Raw genomic sequence first — 15,491 nt, forward strand, 5'->3', positions numbered from 1 at the left:
CTGAGGTACCTCTCGAACAGTCGGGGCCCAGAAAGCCAGGAAAACAATGGCAGGATCCAGAAACACACTCGCCGTTACCATGGCAATTCCGGGGGCATTCCACCACAGACTCTGCAGGAAAAAAAGCAGGATCACTCACCGACCCCACCGCGCAAAGCACCTTTCACGCGAACTGCTGCTGACTGACAGCACGCCCAGGTTCTCGGGGAAGGGTTAATGTTTGCTTTGTTTGAGGAGCATGCATTGCTGTTATTTTCTGTAGCTGATGCCTGTAATATCTTAGGAGTTTACATTCCAACAGGAAGGCTCCAATTATAATGGTACAACAAGATGAGCTCTATACTCAAAATACAGCTCTGTGCTGCTTAACAAAGACTTAATGACGGCGTACTCCTTTCAAGCACCGCTTTATAAGAAGGTACGTAACTTGTGCCTTAGACCAACTAATTAAATGTATATCCTGCATCTTTTTCTGAGCAGCAAAAGAAGCACTATGAATGGAAAAAAAGATCACCAGACTTCAAAAACTTATCTTTGGATTCCTAAAAAACTTCACAACCAGAGCCCCGCTTTTGGTCAGAGCTTTGAAGATGATGCTTACCTATAATGATGGTATTGAAGGACACCTGCTCCGCATTTTTCCCATCATTATAAAAGGCCAGATGCCAGATGCCGGAATCCAAATACTGGATAAAACCCGCTTCGTGGAGACTGACAGACCTCGTCTGCCGACCTGCTCGCTCCGACTCGAGCAGGTTGCGCTGCTCCCGTGCAATCAGCCGGCTGCCATCCAGGAGCTCCACAAAGTCATACTGCAGAGAGGAACAGAGGGGAGCTTGACATACAGCTGTGCTCATCCTTATAGCAAGGGCTTTTTCGGTGACATGAGTGCAGGACAGTGAACCCATTTCACACACTGGGTGGAGGAAAACATCAGCTGAAATAAATCTGCAGTCACCACTGCCACCTGACCTACAGGTGAGCGCTAACTTTCCAAGCATGTTACATGCGCATGGATTAACAATAATACCCACCACCAACCATCTACTTGGCTTTTTATTTATTTTCACGTTGAGGATTAAATTGTCTGCTCAATCCCCATTTCAGACAGTTTGGAGTTCAGAAAGAAGAAGAGAAAGAGCTTTACTTCCATTCCCTCAGGCAGAAGCCCAAAAGAGGGAAAGGAAAGAATAAAGAATGACAACTACTGAAAATGACAAACTGACAAAAAATGGAGGTCCCTCAGGTCAATGGAGAGTGTATATTGTTTTGCTGACAACCATCAGTGGAGCTTTAGAAATGGAGCATCTCAGCTGATACAACAAGTAAACACACAACCCGAGATTTCATGCGTGTTCATCTTAACTAGTGTTAATAACAACTAAGGGGCTGAATCTGCTCTGCACTGTTTTATACTATCTGGGAGGCTGTTCTCATGGCTTGCATGTTTAGCATGGAAAGATCAATGTGTATATAGCAAAATTAAACATGCAGGAAAGTTCAAGAACATTACTGCTTGTGGTGGAGAATCTCTGCTGGCCCTGCTGAAGTCTGCTCACAGTCTCACTTCAATACACGTTTATTGTACGAGGGGAAATGTTACACATAAACCTTCAATCTTCACACGTGTTTGAGAACTCTCTCAAATGGAATTACATCCAGGGCCTATTGAAGTAAAGGCCAGGATGTGCAGCCACCGATTCACCCAAGCTAGGATAACATCGGTTACCAGGACCAGAACATTGGTGGTTTTATGCCCTGACTTGTGGCCTTCAGAAACTGCTCCCAGGACAAAAGGAAACACGATAGCCTTTGTCCCAGCACAGGGCTTAAGTCCCTACGTTCTCTTCCCAAAACTGCAGGCTTGCAGGTCAAAATTCACTGGTATTGTATGAATGTTCCACCAGGGTAATCAGATTTACCTTTCAACCATTCAGGATGTGAAAGAAATGCATAGTTACTATGCCTCTATCAAAACCTGAGACACCTTCCCAGCTACGTCTGAACAAGCAGAACAGAACGTAAATGCGATTAGTATGTGCAGGAGCCAGTACCTTGATGTGCTGTCACTTTGTACATGCAGCACCACATGAAAATGAATGCAACTGTTTTGGGAGAGAACAATTATTCAAAACCAGTCAACATTCCCATTTGTCAGAGAATTAAATATTTATATTATTATGCTTGAGAGAGAAAAACAATTTTGTATTTTTTTCCCTCCCACTAGACTCAAGAACACTTCTTCCAGCTCATGCTGTTCACTAATATTTTTAAAAAGAGAAAGCCCAGGCAGTTCTGTGCTTCAACAAGTCATTTATGGACATTAGGAGTGACCTTGTAATTTGTACACTGAAGAGGGTCATTTTTATGTAGGACATTTTCAGCTAAAAAACATATTTCTGATACAGGAGCAAATGATTACACTACTTGATTGACCACAAAGAATATAATTAATATACAATATATAATTGGCTGACAAGCATGGTACAATTAGTGATTTTGTATCTGTAACATAATAAGGGCAGATGTCGTTATCAGAGCACCATTTTAGACTGTATTTTAAAAGCCGTACAGAGGGGAATTTACTGTTCAGTCTGTCCCCCAGCAAACAATAATTGATCCTAACCCTTTTAAAGGCTTTTTTTTTTTTTTTTTTCATGCAGGACAGAATAACAGAAACAGACTGGGAAAAACAATTATCTTCATAAGCAAAAAACATACTAATTTTATTTTCCTCCTATGATGCTTAATTAATTACCTTTATATTGAGTCTAAATGTGCTGATTTGCCCTAGTACTCCATTCAGTTTTGCTTTAAACCAAAGTCCTTTTTTTATTCTTAAAGTCTCTTTAAATAAACATATTGATTCTCTGGCTGCAATGAAACTGACATTTTTAGAAAGTGTCACAAAGACTTTCAGGCTTGCATTGATTGGGTTCTGAATGGACAGCCACTGTCAATTATTTCTGGTTGATTTATTTACGATTCCCCAGAAAGAGAGAACTATGCATCTCAGACTAGTCTGTGACACATACAGAGGCTGTGCTTCAGACTGATAATAGGTACCTAAGGAGAATAGAGAAACAAACCAAAAATTTCTCCTGATTACAAGGTATCGAAAACATTTCCTACATGCTGTATTCCTATTATTTTGTACCGTGGGAGAGAAGGAGAATTAAATTTACTGCATTGTGTTATTACGTTGTGAAGAAATACTAACAAACTAATACGAATGGTTTTGATACAGCCCATCCTGTTCCAAGACAGGGCTGTGAACTTACTGAGATCTCTCCCAAGCTCATTTCTGGCATTCTTTCATTATGGCCATTACAGTGGTAGGATAATTAGCATCAGAAGGTCACGCAGCTATGGAATGAAAGACTCCAGTTTTGTTTTACTGTTTGGTTTAACTGGATACAACAAAGACGTAGATAAGCAGGTGAAGGGTCTGGGAAACAGAAGTGGAGAAAGTGGCAAATGTCACATGCAGGTTTTGCATATGGAGAGGAGGCGGATTCTCATAGAAGGACCTAAGCTTTAAGGAGGGAGCTAATGTAGATGGTGGTGGTAATGCATGCAGGGTATCAAGGGCGTATGAGCAAAGATATTGGATGGGGACAGCTGGTACAGAAACTTTATGAATGCTGGCAGAGTGCAGGTAGTAATCAGTTCTTTATTATTTGACATAAGATCTGAAAATTCAAACACTGACGTTTGAGAAACAGGCAGCAGTTGCTCATTTGCATAAATTTTGCTATTAGCACTTGTCACTCTGTGACTAGGAGATAAGAGTAGATAGCATTCAAGAGACGCAAACATAATGTGATATATGTATGGGTGAGATCCTGCTCTACGAAGTCCTCATGAAACAACCCTAACTTTACACATCTAGAGAAGGGCTCTGAGCCAAGTTGTATCATTCTGGTATGAGATCAGGGAGCTACGGTAGACAGTTCTTAGGAAATTTCAGTTCTACAATTAAAAAAACCACCAACACCAAAAAGCAAAAAACACAAAACAAACCCCATCAAAACAAACAAAAAACCCAGCAGACAGCATTAAGGCACTCTACAAAACCATGGCAGCTCAACATCTGCTATGTTCTGTGCCGTTCTGGCCTCCCCATCTCAAAAGGCTACAATAAAACTGGAGGAGTTCAGAAAAGGAAAAAGATGATCAAAGGACTGAAACGGTTTTCATGCAAAGAATGATTGAATAGGCTGGAAAAAACACTAGTCCTTCAGGACACTAGAGATCTACAAATAATGGGTGAGACTGAGAAGAAATTAGTGGGAAAATCTCCACTGTCTCTTCCAAAAGACTACCAACTGGGTGTCAAAGTAAAGCTACAACGAAGCGGTCTCAAAACACACTAAATATATCATGCAAGATGTATAGTTAAACTGTGAAACTTCTTGATGCAAATGTCACAGATGCTAAAAGCTTCCAGGGGTTCAAAGGTAACTAGGAAAAAAAACATCTTTCAAAGGTTATAAAATATGAAGACAGCACCTTTGACTCAGGAAGTCCTTCAGCCTTAAAATGCTGGAGGCCAGGAGTGTATTCTAGGAAGAATAACTACAAATCTGTCATGCTGCTTTATTAATCTCTACAGATCTGCTAACGGCCAGTGTCAGAGACAGAATATTGAGTTAGATGGGCCTTTGATCAGACCCAGCATGGACATCCGTGTGTTTTTCTAACATGCTCCTATGACCCTTGGAGCTATATGAGTAAGCTGCCTCACCCAAAGAAAGGATGCCGCACAATTAGCTGGTAGTCTGCCACTGCTGGTTGTCAGCACAAGCTATAAGGGTTAGGGGAAATAAGAAAACAATGAACAGATTCATGCTTGCAACCCTCTCAGTGTTCCATTTCATTAGATGTCCTTTAGCCTAAATCCTTTATTTTATATATATAAGCTAATTTGGCAAAATATGTTTTTTACTCATAGAAGCTGCATCTTCATCATGAAGACCCTGATGAGGACTTTGCTTTGTTGCAAAAAGGCTTAAACTGTTGAGAAACATTTCACTCAACTTTTTTCCCCCACGTGCAGGAACATGGTTATCTGCCCCCCCCACCCCCCTCCTGCCCCAGCTGCTCATTATATACCTGTGTTTTTGGTAGATTACATAAAGGTAGTTAATCTCTGCCACCTAAACCAGACATGACTGGAGTCAGGCCATAAAAGTATTCTGATAAACCCTGTACCCCAGGGAATCTTCAGCAGTCCTACAAGTTCACTAGGGCTGCTAAGTAAGCATGCCTACTTTGTCAAGGTATCAGGTGTCAGTCAAATGGTTTGTGAAAAATACTCTAATTTTATACCAGACAAAAACAGGACAAGAGAGCTTGACCTATATCCTGGGAACAATATATCCAAAAAATCACAGAATCTACAGAAGATGTAGTAGCAGGATTTGTGCGTGTTTCTTTCTGTTTTATCATACTTAAACGTGGATAAGCACTTGCATACCAGGAATCCAAAGGGAAAGGAGTCTGTGTAACATCGATGATGGGAAACAGATTTAGTTATCTTATTTTTCACAGTTTTTGGATATAGGGCATCCCTATCTCAATCTTTTGCCAGGATAAGGAATCAAGGAAGGATCATCTTACACATCTACTTACATAACTTCTCATATAAATGCAAAGTCCAGATCAGCTTCTTCAATTTTATTCATTCTTGCCACACATGTATTTCCCTAGCTCCTGTTATTATTGTTATCACTGAGATGGCATTTGTATTCCAAACCCCTATGTCCAATGGCTGATAACTCTCTGAATCAATTTTTTTTGAGCTAGAATTTCTCATGCTTGTTGTCAGCCTAAGGGTGGGTGTTCAAATGTGAAGGTCTGAAGAAAATGCATTTAATAATTTTTTAAGAGGATCAAATTTTTAAATAAACATAAGTGCATTTTCTGCATTCAATAAATTGTTTGTAGTTTAATGGAAACTAAACTAAAAACTCAAGCTAATGTAACATTATGAGATTTTAGTTGCAAGAAAATCCTTTGCTGGCTCTTTCTACATAATTTGTGACAAAATTTCATATGAGACAGTACCTGCTAAAAAGGTGATATAATTAGGAATATTTCTATGCCCTAGGTCTTTTAAAATTTATGTCTAAAGAAATAAAAGAGATAAGTTTCACTAATATAACAACATATAAATCAAAATGAAAAAATAAGGATCAAAGAGAGAAATTGAAATTTGCAGTTTTCGAATTCGAAGCTGCAACTGCGTATCAGGCAAAATTAGCCAAACTTCATTCAAACTATCCCATTAGGCTAGTATACTGAGAGTGGTGTTCACGGCAAACCTATACACTTAAAAAAAGTCGGTAAGGTATTGCGTAATTCTATAAGTGGGGTAGAAGTGCATGAGCTCAACTCCCTTTTCAAGTGGAACAATGGTTCAGAGCCAGCACTTGGACTACCATCCAGCTGAAAGAAATCTGAACGTGGAGGATCTTAAATCTTAAAAATAAGATCCGAATACAATTGATTCCAAAATACCATCTCAGACAATGCTTCTCCCTTCCCCCTGCCAATCCTGCCAAAAGACTATTCATTCTTTTATGCTTCAACACTTCTCTAACTATGGATAAACATTGGTTCTTTGTTACTAGGCAAGAGCATAATCATACACAGTAAAGTCTTGCTAGAAACCTTCTGAGGAGTGAGCAGAGTAAATCCTTCTGGGACACTTATGAACAGTTTTAAGACAGTTCAGATGTCTACTGAAAACTGATACTTTCACAACTCCAGTTCGCTGTATCTTCATAAGCACATATTACATACTTTTCCTTTTATGTATTTATTTAGTGAATCACCAAACTATAAATACTGTAGCATTTGCTTGTAGAGCAAACTGAAGTTTCCTTAAAATACTCTTTTCTTTTTGCTTGGAAATTTGGCAAATGCAGCCTTTGCCATGCACACATGACCACATGTATGACCATAAGAAACTGCATTAGTTTGCTTAGTTTTTTAAGGATATGTCTATATCCTAGAGAAGAAAAAAAGTATATATAAATTCTGCATGAAACAACCCCATATCTAAAGCATCATCACTGCTCACAGCATTCATGCAGCTTGTAAATAAGAACCTTTCCCCCACCCCCATAATATACTTTAGATCCCATCACTTACGGTATTATGTATGTTTTGGACATCACATGAGATCAATAAAGTATAAAAATTAAAAATCAGCAAAATGGAAAAGCATGTTATCCTGAGGAATAAAAAAAGATACAAAAGATACAGACTATCAGTTTTCGATAATGTATCATACTTTTAATGAAAGCAGATCTCACCTGAGTATGTGAAGGTGGTAAGCCTTTTCGGCCATATACTCCGATCAATGCATCTTTCTGAAGGGATATATTGAATTTTAGAAATTGTGGCTGATCAATGAAGAGTTGTGATCTCCAGAAAATCCCAGGGGGGACTTCTTGTATTGCTCTTCGGCCTATATCAAGTTCTCCAGAATCTATAGTGTTATTTTCTTGTGCAAATCCCCCTAATTTTCCTGACAGGTTAGAATAATAAGAGAGAAAAAATTAGTATTCTTTTTTTTGTTCTCAATCACCCTGCATATGAACTGTCAAATATTTAGAATCACCTCAGATAAAATGCTACTTGACAATCTTTCTCAATGTAAGGTCCCAGGGAATTCACTGATTGAGAACTAACAAAGCAAAGACAACACAAGTATCTATCAAATAAAAATACTGTAACTTCCCTGAGCACAGGCACTACAGAAACTGCTTTGGGATCTGCACTAAACAATTCATTTTGGTCAAGTGTTTCAAAAGACAGTGTTTTCCAGCATAAAGACTTATTCTAAAAAAGTATAAGGAAAAAGGGAAATGCAGCAGACAGATTTTAAGATTAATAGATAAACCTAACCAGTCAAGAGAACTAATACACACAGTCTTCTCTAAATCAAATATTCTAGCATGTATATACAATCCTAGCAATGCCTACAGATCTGGTTCTCTATTTTAGGTTTCTTTTTTCTCTCCAAAAGGAAGGCAATGTTTCTTCCATCGTTGTGCCTACATCCTGATGCCTTCACTCCTCATAACACCTAGGTCCTCTGTGCTCCGCGGCCTCAGCCCCAAGGTTGTTACCACCTTCCTCACCATGCTGTCTCCTGACGAAAATGTGTAGTAACATGTCAAAGTCTGGTACTTCCACTGTCTTCCATATTACAAATATGTATTTATCCTAAAGGGCAATTACTAGGAATAAGAACATAATCCTGAAGGGTATTAATGATTTTGATCTAAGAAGCATTAATGCAACTATCAGTTAGCCTTAGGAGCCCAGTGATGATGGTTTGGAAATGCCCTGAAGAAGCAAAGAAGATGCTAACATGCAAAAGACTTGTGATTTCGAATGCTAACACTGAAAAACTGGATTACCAGCTGTGGCATTAAAAAAGAATATGTCATAAAATTCACATATCCACTACAAACTCTTTTTCTTCGAGTGGGTAAGTTGCAAGCAAGAAAGACTGTATTTACACTATAGCTCCTATAGCTCGGGTGCAGAACAGTATCATCTGATCTGCAATAGTCTGTGACCTCCCAGTGAAGCGCTGTCACGTAAATGGATGGGGCAGAACTGTTGCAGCCCAAGCTGATAACTCTGCAAGGCACCAGGCTGCATGCTATGGATAGCACAGGTCTGTGACAGCACTGAGATCTCTGTGTTGTCCCTGGCTGCACTGCATAGGCATACTTTAAAATCCAGCAAAGATTACAAGCCTGTCTCAAAGTTCACTAGCAAACAAATTAAGGCTTAGTTATTGGAGCATCTTCCACCTGCCAGGTTTGCAGGAAAAAGAACTACTAAGACTTATACACTAAGAAAGTGGCTTGGATGAATTGCCACCATCCAGGTTTAAGATTTGGGATGGCTTAGTAAAGCTTGCATCAACCCTGTTTGTGGCCAAAGGCTCAGACCTGGTGCCCAGGCTCTATATCCACGTTTTGTGGCTGTACACAAGTACCCTCCGAACCTGGTGCCAGGGTCAAAGCCTACTTTGACCCAATGGAAGCAGCGCTGTCAAACCTAGGCTAAGTCAAAAAGATTTGCCTAAGAACTTGCCTATCAACACCTGCCAGCTCCAGACTACGCAGGCGATGCCACATTTAGTCAGCCGGCTCATCAAGGTGAGCCTTGTGTGAAGCAATATAAAGGAGAATGGAAGTGTATTTACAACCCTATAGTCAACAGTGTTTTTTACCAATTCACTTCCTTTCTTCAGCAGCCAGTCTATTATAAGGACTGAACTAAACCCGTCCGAATGTGATAAGCATGTTCAAGAGATGCTGGCTTGTTTGCGTACAAGTGTTGTAAAGAAGTGACAATGCTCTGTTGCTGCCCTGTCGTCTATGTTCAAATTCTACATTATTCATCATTTGAGCGAACAAACTGACACAACCTTTTTGCAAACATTTAGACTTTGAAAAAAAAAAAAAAAAAAAAGATTAAAATCTGAAATGCCAGGTGAGGTCACAGATTGATCCTTGCCACTTTTTGCGCATCCCAGATGAGGAGAGGCTGCTTTTGAATTAAGCAGATACAGAAGCACTACTGAGAGGCCTTGAGTGGGGGCTCCTATCATCATCAGGGCTACGCCGCAACACTGCTGCAGTCACTGAAAATGTCTCACTTACAGGATCATCATATTGATCAGTGTTCTGCTTTCAAGAGACAGTGAAATATCTGATCTTGGAAGAAACATTTTTTTACTCTTTTCAGGATGACGTTGATGCTTTTCTAACTTTGGAGTTAACCTTCTGCAATATTTATACGTTACGCTAGAAGATAGATCTCGATTTACTATTTCAGTTCATTTAAAAGTATGTTTCTTACAACTTCAAATTGAAGCGTGCTTTGTTGTATAAATTCAAGAACTGATGGCTGGTAACCACTAAACAATAAATATTTGTTTGCAGTATTGATCTACAACTTCCCCTATTTGTATATTTGAAATGAAAAACAGCTACCTCTTTATACCAGTAAGAAAAGATGAACTAGATAGCTTGAACAGGTGCTCTTTTTCAAACAAATATTTTGCCCAACGTGTCAGAAATGGCTATTACTGGACTTCAGCAATTATCCTTAGCAGGTAATGAATGATCTTATAGGCTCCCATTTTCTTCACCAAAAATGGGGTACTTTTACTCTGTAGCCACATGTCCCTTTAATGCCAAACTACCTCTCTCAAAGTCATCACTAGCTTTTTGTCCTCCTAAGAACAGGGCACTAACTATTCTTTTTCCCTCCTGGGGAAAGAGGAATAAGAAAATGTTAGTAGTTTCATCATTTCCTTTTCACATTCTAAAATGGTAATAGTTCTTACACAAAGCTTTAAGTCCAAAGCTTTAAATCCAAATATGAAATGTCACATTCATTCACACAATTCCGTAATGACAAAATAGTCCAAAGATAAAACCTATTTTTAAAACAGCTAGCCTCCTGAATATTTTCCCTTTCATTTTACTTCTCTACCACAAAAATTTATTCTTTTCCAGCCCCTCATGAAAAAAAAATAAAAATAACAAAAGAATTTCGAGGTAAGTAATATTTATATCATAATTTCTACTTATGTTGCTAGAAGTACTATTTTTCAATCTACAATATACATTATTTTGCTGTATTACATACTATACATCATTATATTGAGTACTCATTAGATAAACAATCCAATGTATTGCAGTTAATTAATAGATAAAATATTTGTTATATTTCTTATTTGTAAATTCTATTTTGACTGTCTGAGGTTAGAGTGGACAAAATTCTGAGCTGAACAAATATTTAAAGCAATAAGCAAAATTCAGTTATTGTTCAAGAAAAATAGTTCAAAAAATCATGAAAATTACATGAAGCCAAACTCCCTCTCCTTATCTGCAAACATTCTAGGGATTCATACACAAGATATTCTGTAAAGAATTGAGTATCCATAACAGAATGAAAATGAATGCATAACCAAAACACAAAAAAGCTGAACAATAATTGCTGTACAGTGTCACATATAATATCATTTTCCATCCTTCATAGGCAGCACTAATTAAAATATTAGGTTGCAAAGCTGGATTTACAGACAATCAATAGCATGTTCACCCATTCCATTGAATACCCTTGTATTCAGATCTTTTTTTGTGAGACATCACTGTATATCCTTCTGCAACAACTATTTCAACAAATGAAATCAAAATACTCCTTAAATACATACCTTTTATAGAAAAAAAATCAATATAGCATCTAATTAAGAAGTTACTATACATTCAATTAACATGATATACTGTAAACAAAACAGAAAAGCGCAAGACATATCAGTTACATTTCAGTCAGTATAATCTCAAAACCTGCATTTAAGTCACCCAGAAGATATGCCTTTTTTCCCATTCTCTTTTTTCTCTCTTGCATTTAAAAATATCAACAATGACAACAAAAAACATGTTCAATTAAGCATAAATTAATAAAAGGTATTTCTGAACTGCACATTGATTTATACAACATAAAGACAGCAACATATGAGATGTGAGTAACTATTAGAACACTATGGTTAAACAAATTTTCAGCTCTGTGTTTTTTAACCTTTCTTTTCTATTGCCTAGTTATAAAAACAGATGAAGCACTGATGCACTTCAAACAAGTGGTGTATGTGATCAAGCATGGCTTACAAATTATTTTGGAAAACCTAAACTGAAGTGCCCTACAAAATTCATCATCTCTATAGAAAATACATATTCTTATGCTACCTTACGCAGCTGTGAATCATGCCTGTCTAGATAAGCAGGTGATAGGTTGCCAGCAGCTTACTCTTCATACAGAGAAAAGCATTGGGAGAGAAAGAAAGAAAAAAAGCAACACTAAAAAACGACTAACAAACAAAATCTTTTGAAAAGGCTTGTTCAGAGATTCAAGCTTCATTTAACAAATGATTTGCATCTAAGGATGATTTAACATGCTTTTACTGTCAGTTTATGACTAGCTATTTCTAGGTAAACCACGGCTGAATTTTCTTCAAGGGTCATAAGAATGCATTTTAAAGTTTAAGCTTTACTAATTCATCACACAAAGTATCTGTACTTGTGAATGGCAAATGGATGTCTAGGATCTAAGCCACACATTTAAGGGCTACGATTTTCTGACCAAAACTGGCTCAGGACTATTCAAAATTTAGGTGAGAGAGACTCAAGAAAAATTGATGGCCCCCATAACAATGAAAATTTCTCCCATCTGAATTGGAGTATCGGAATATTACTGGGGGCTAAAGAGTTGGGGAGTACTGAAAGCTGTATGGCTGCCAAGGTATCAAAATCAAGGCCTTATTGATTCTTCCTTACAGTTTTCAGTAACTAGTGTGATAGCACAGGGGCCCCCTCATTAAATTTCCTATCTAGTCATCACCACGCTTTGCCTTCTACTTAACTTTCCTTTTGTGGTTTAACATGTGTATTCTTTGGTCCATCTGTTGCTTAGTATTGATGTATGCTGATAAATGACCACTTACTATATTCTGCAGAGGATAGCATTTTAGCAGTGGATGAAATTAACCCCATTTTCTTGTATAGTATTTAAGGACATAAGTAAAGAGCAAAAGGATTTGATGTATTTGTTATTTCCATTTATCTTTGAGGCAAAGTATAACAGCTTTTAATTTGTTAAAAATATAGAAATGATAAAGGGGAAAAAAACTACTTTATATTTATAAAATATTTACAAAAGAAGTGTATATTTAAAAAAAATAATCTTGGATTTCAGAGCAGAAGATGGCAGGATGATGAGCCGTCACTGCAGCATCAATATTCATTAACCATACAGTGGCTTTTTGCTATTCATTCAAAACAAGTAAGAACACAGAACGAGATAATGAATATCTAAGTGCAAGAAAAAGGCAGTAGGGTAAAGGAAATGAAAAAGGAAAAAGTCCTACTGGAGAAGTTTCATATGCTTAAAAAGATGTGAGAAAGAATGAACTGAGCTGTATCATTTCTATAACTCGGAGCTGTGATAACTTGAAAAATTTTAAAGATGTCAAGTGCTGGCAGAGGCTTCCTCCTCCTCAGTGGTAAAGAGGTCAGCTCTACCTTGCGAAAGGGAAAATGGATTTTTCTGTAATGAAGCAAATACCACATTCATCAACCATTTAAATCAAGTTTTCCATTCAAAAACTATTGATTTTAAAGCCTCTGTTAGCCAAAAGTGCACAGGCTCTTAAATGTTTTGAGAATCTTAAAGGGCAACATGAAAAAAGGTCGATAAAAAATAATCCCTTTATGTGGTTTGTATTTTAAAAGCTCCTACAACAAAATTAATAAAGTTTTTTTTTTTGATTTTATATATTGGCTGGATGATTCAGACTCAATATTATACGCTAGACATTTTTAGATAACAAATGAACATAGTACACATGACCTATTGTTTCAGAGAGAAATAGAAAAAGAAAAAACCCTCATTATCTACAGAAAAAAACAAGAGGCATTCTGAAGCAAGGTCATCATGCAATAGGAAGCTCCTCGGTCATGAGTTGCCTTCTACGCACAACTAACAGAGAAGCTTTGAAAAACATGCAAATCCCCCTGCAGAGCCTCTTCTGGTGCTGATCCTTTAGAAAAGGGTTGAGTATGTCCCTCTGTCACAGATAAGGCTTTGGTCTGAAAACTATCCAGAGCTCAACAGGACTCCCAAAGTCTGAATCTTGTGTCAAGTTCCCCTTATGAAATAGCATGTTCTGTCACCTTGGGCACCTTGGCTTTGCTGTGGCCATTTCTGCAGCCTGGGAACTCTCAGGGAGGATGGTCTGAGCCAGCCTCAGCACCACCTCGCCTCCTCCAGGGACCCCACAAAATTCATTAGGTTATCAAGGATTTTAGAGTAAGAGGTTTTACGTCTCTGGGCATGACAAGAGGTTTTCTGCCCTCACCCAATACTGCATGTAAATTCCCACTGGGAATTTTGGTTGACAGTTGGCTTTCCTAATAAGATCAAGATTATCACTGAAGATTCATAACTACCTTCACATGTTAGGTTAGGTATTCTTTCCAATTGAAATACAACTCCTATTTTGTATTTGCATGCCTATTTAGAATTACTATTATTTTCAAAGGCTCTGTACTTCCATTTAAGTATAGAGTTTTGAAGGAAAAGTGTTAAAGTCTGGTGATGTAAACCAAACACAAAGAAAGGAAATGCCTTGAAAGGATGAAAGAAATTGGTGTGTTTCACTTACCATTTTCTCCAGCAGGTACTGTTACAGGATGTGTTGGCACAGTATCAGAATTCACTTTTCCATTCTCAAATGTATCGTTTTCAGTTTGCTGCAACTGCCAGTTGAGGCCAAACAGATGCATTGCTGGTGGTGAAGGATACAGGTTATTTGATGCTCTTAACCACAATGACAAATCACATAAATAATGGCTTTCCACGCTTTGCAGCAGAACAGAAAGTCATACATTAAAAAATTAAATTACAGGAACAAGCATTCAGAGACTAATAGTTCAACTTAGCAGTGGCATTAAGCAATTACTACCACTGTCCTTTAATGATACAGTGCTTTTGGTGAATACAGCTGACAAAAAGCTCACCAGTCTCATTTTGAGTCTTTTAGTGGTCCCAAATCGATGTTCAAAAGGATAGGCAGTAATTATGTCCTTTCCTCTTTTTTTCACTTTTGATCCTTCTAAAGAGACAAACCATTTAAGTGAGCTCCTAAGTGACCTACTGAAATAAATGATTTCTGCAGCAGATGAATCTGTTCTGGTTAGCCATGAAAAGGAGAGGAAGAAGGGTGCTGTGGGTGTTACAGGGCTACCCTGTGACTTTACCACTCCTTTCCATGCTGTCACCAACACCCTGTGAAACCTCAAGTTTCATGCTAATCCCATATGCTAGTCTACAGCACAAGGCCAAGGCCACTAGTACGGCTGGAGACACTGGGTACTTAGCTACTGTAGTAATGACAATGCGTAAGGTAGGTTTCGGAAGTACTTAATTCTCCATAATCCCCCTGGAGATTGTCCAAAGCCACCTGGATGTGGTCTGGGGCAAGCAGCTCCAGGTGGCCCTGCCTGAGAGCAGAAGGTTGGACCAGGTGGGCTCCAGAGGGCCCTGCCAGCCTCAGCCATTCTGTGATTCTCTACTGCCTGCCTAAACTTTTAGAGCAAAAATATGGCAAACCAATTCACCTTAATGATATACTATGATACACATAACATATGCAACTTGTTGCTGTCTGTTGGCCGGTTTCCTTCTCTTCAAATGACTCTAGGATAACACCAAAAATTATTTTTTATTATAATTACTGTAATTTGCGTTTGGGATAACATGGATTTTCTTATTCTACAAGAGCAGTTACATCCAAAGATGAAACAGTATTTTGGTGCTACTGAGGAATAAAAACACAGTGGAAAATTTTTCTGTAATGATGTATTTTAACTATTAGTGCTGAATACAAGGAAGAT

The 15,491-nt window shown here is 38.1% G+C and overlaps 1 protein-coding gene across 1 annotated transcript in view; it reads right to left on the reverse strand.

The window, feature by feature from the left end:
- Window positions 1-15,491, reverse strand: part of TENM3 (teneurin transmembrane protein 3) — a 1,331,063-nt gene that overhangs the window by 84,508 nt on the left and 1,231,064 nt on the right. Inside the window, 4 exon segments of the mRNA XM_040554455.1 lie at window positions 10-111; window positions 602-812; window positions 7,323-7,537; window positions 14,261-14,383. Coding sequence (XP_040410389.1) covers window positions 10-111; window positions 602-812; window positions 7,323-7,537; window positions 14,261-14,383 — 651 coding nt within the window.

The sequence above is a fragment of the Cygnus olor genome, chromosome 4 (assembly GCF_009769625.2).
Source record: "Cygnus olor isolate bCygOlo1 chromosome 4, bCygOlo1.pri.v2, whole genome shotgun sequence".
NCBI classification, from domain to species: Eukaryota; Metazoa; Chordata; class Aves; order Anseriformes; family Anatidae; genus Cygnus; species Cygnus olor.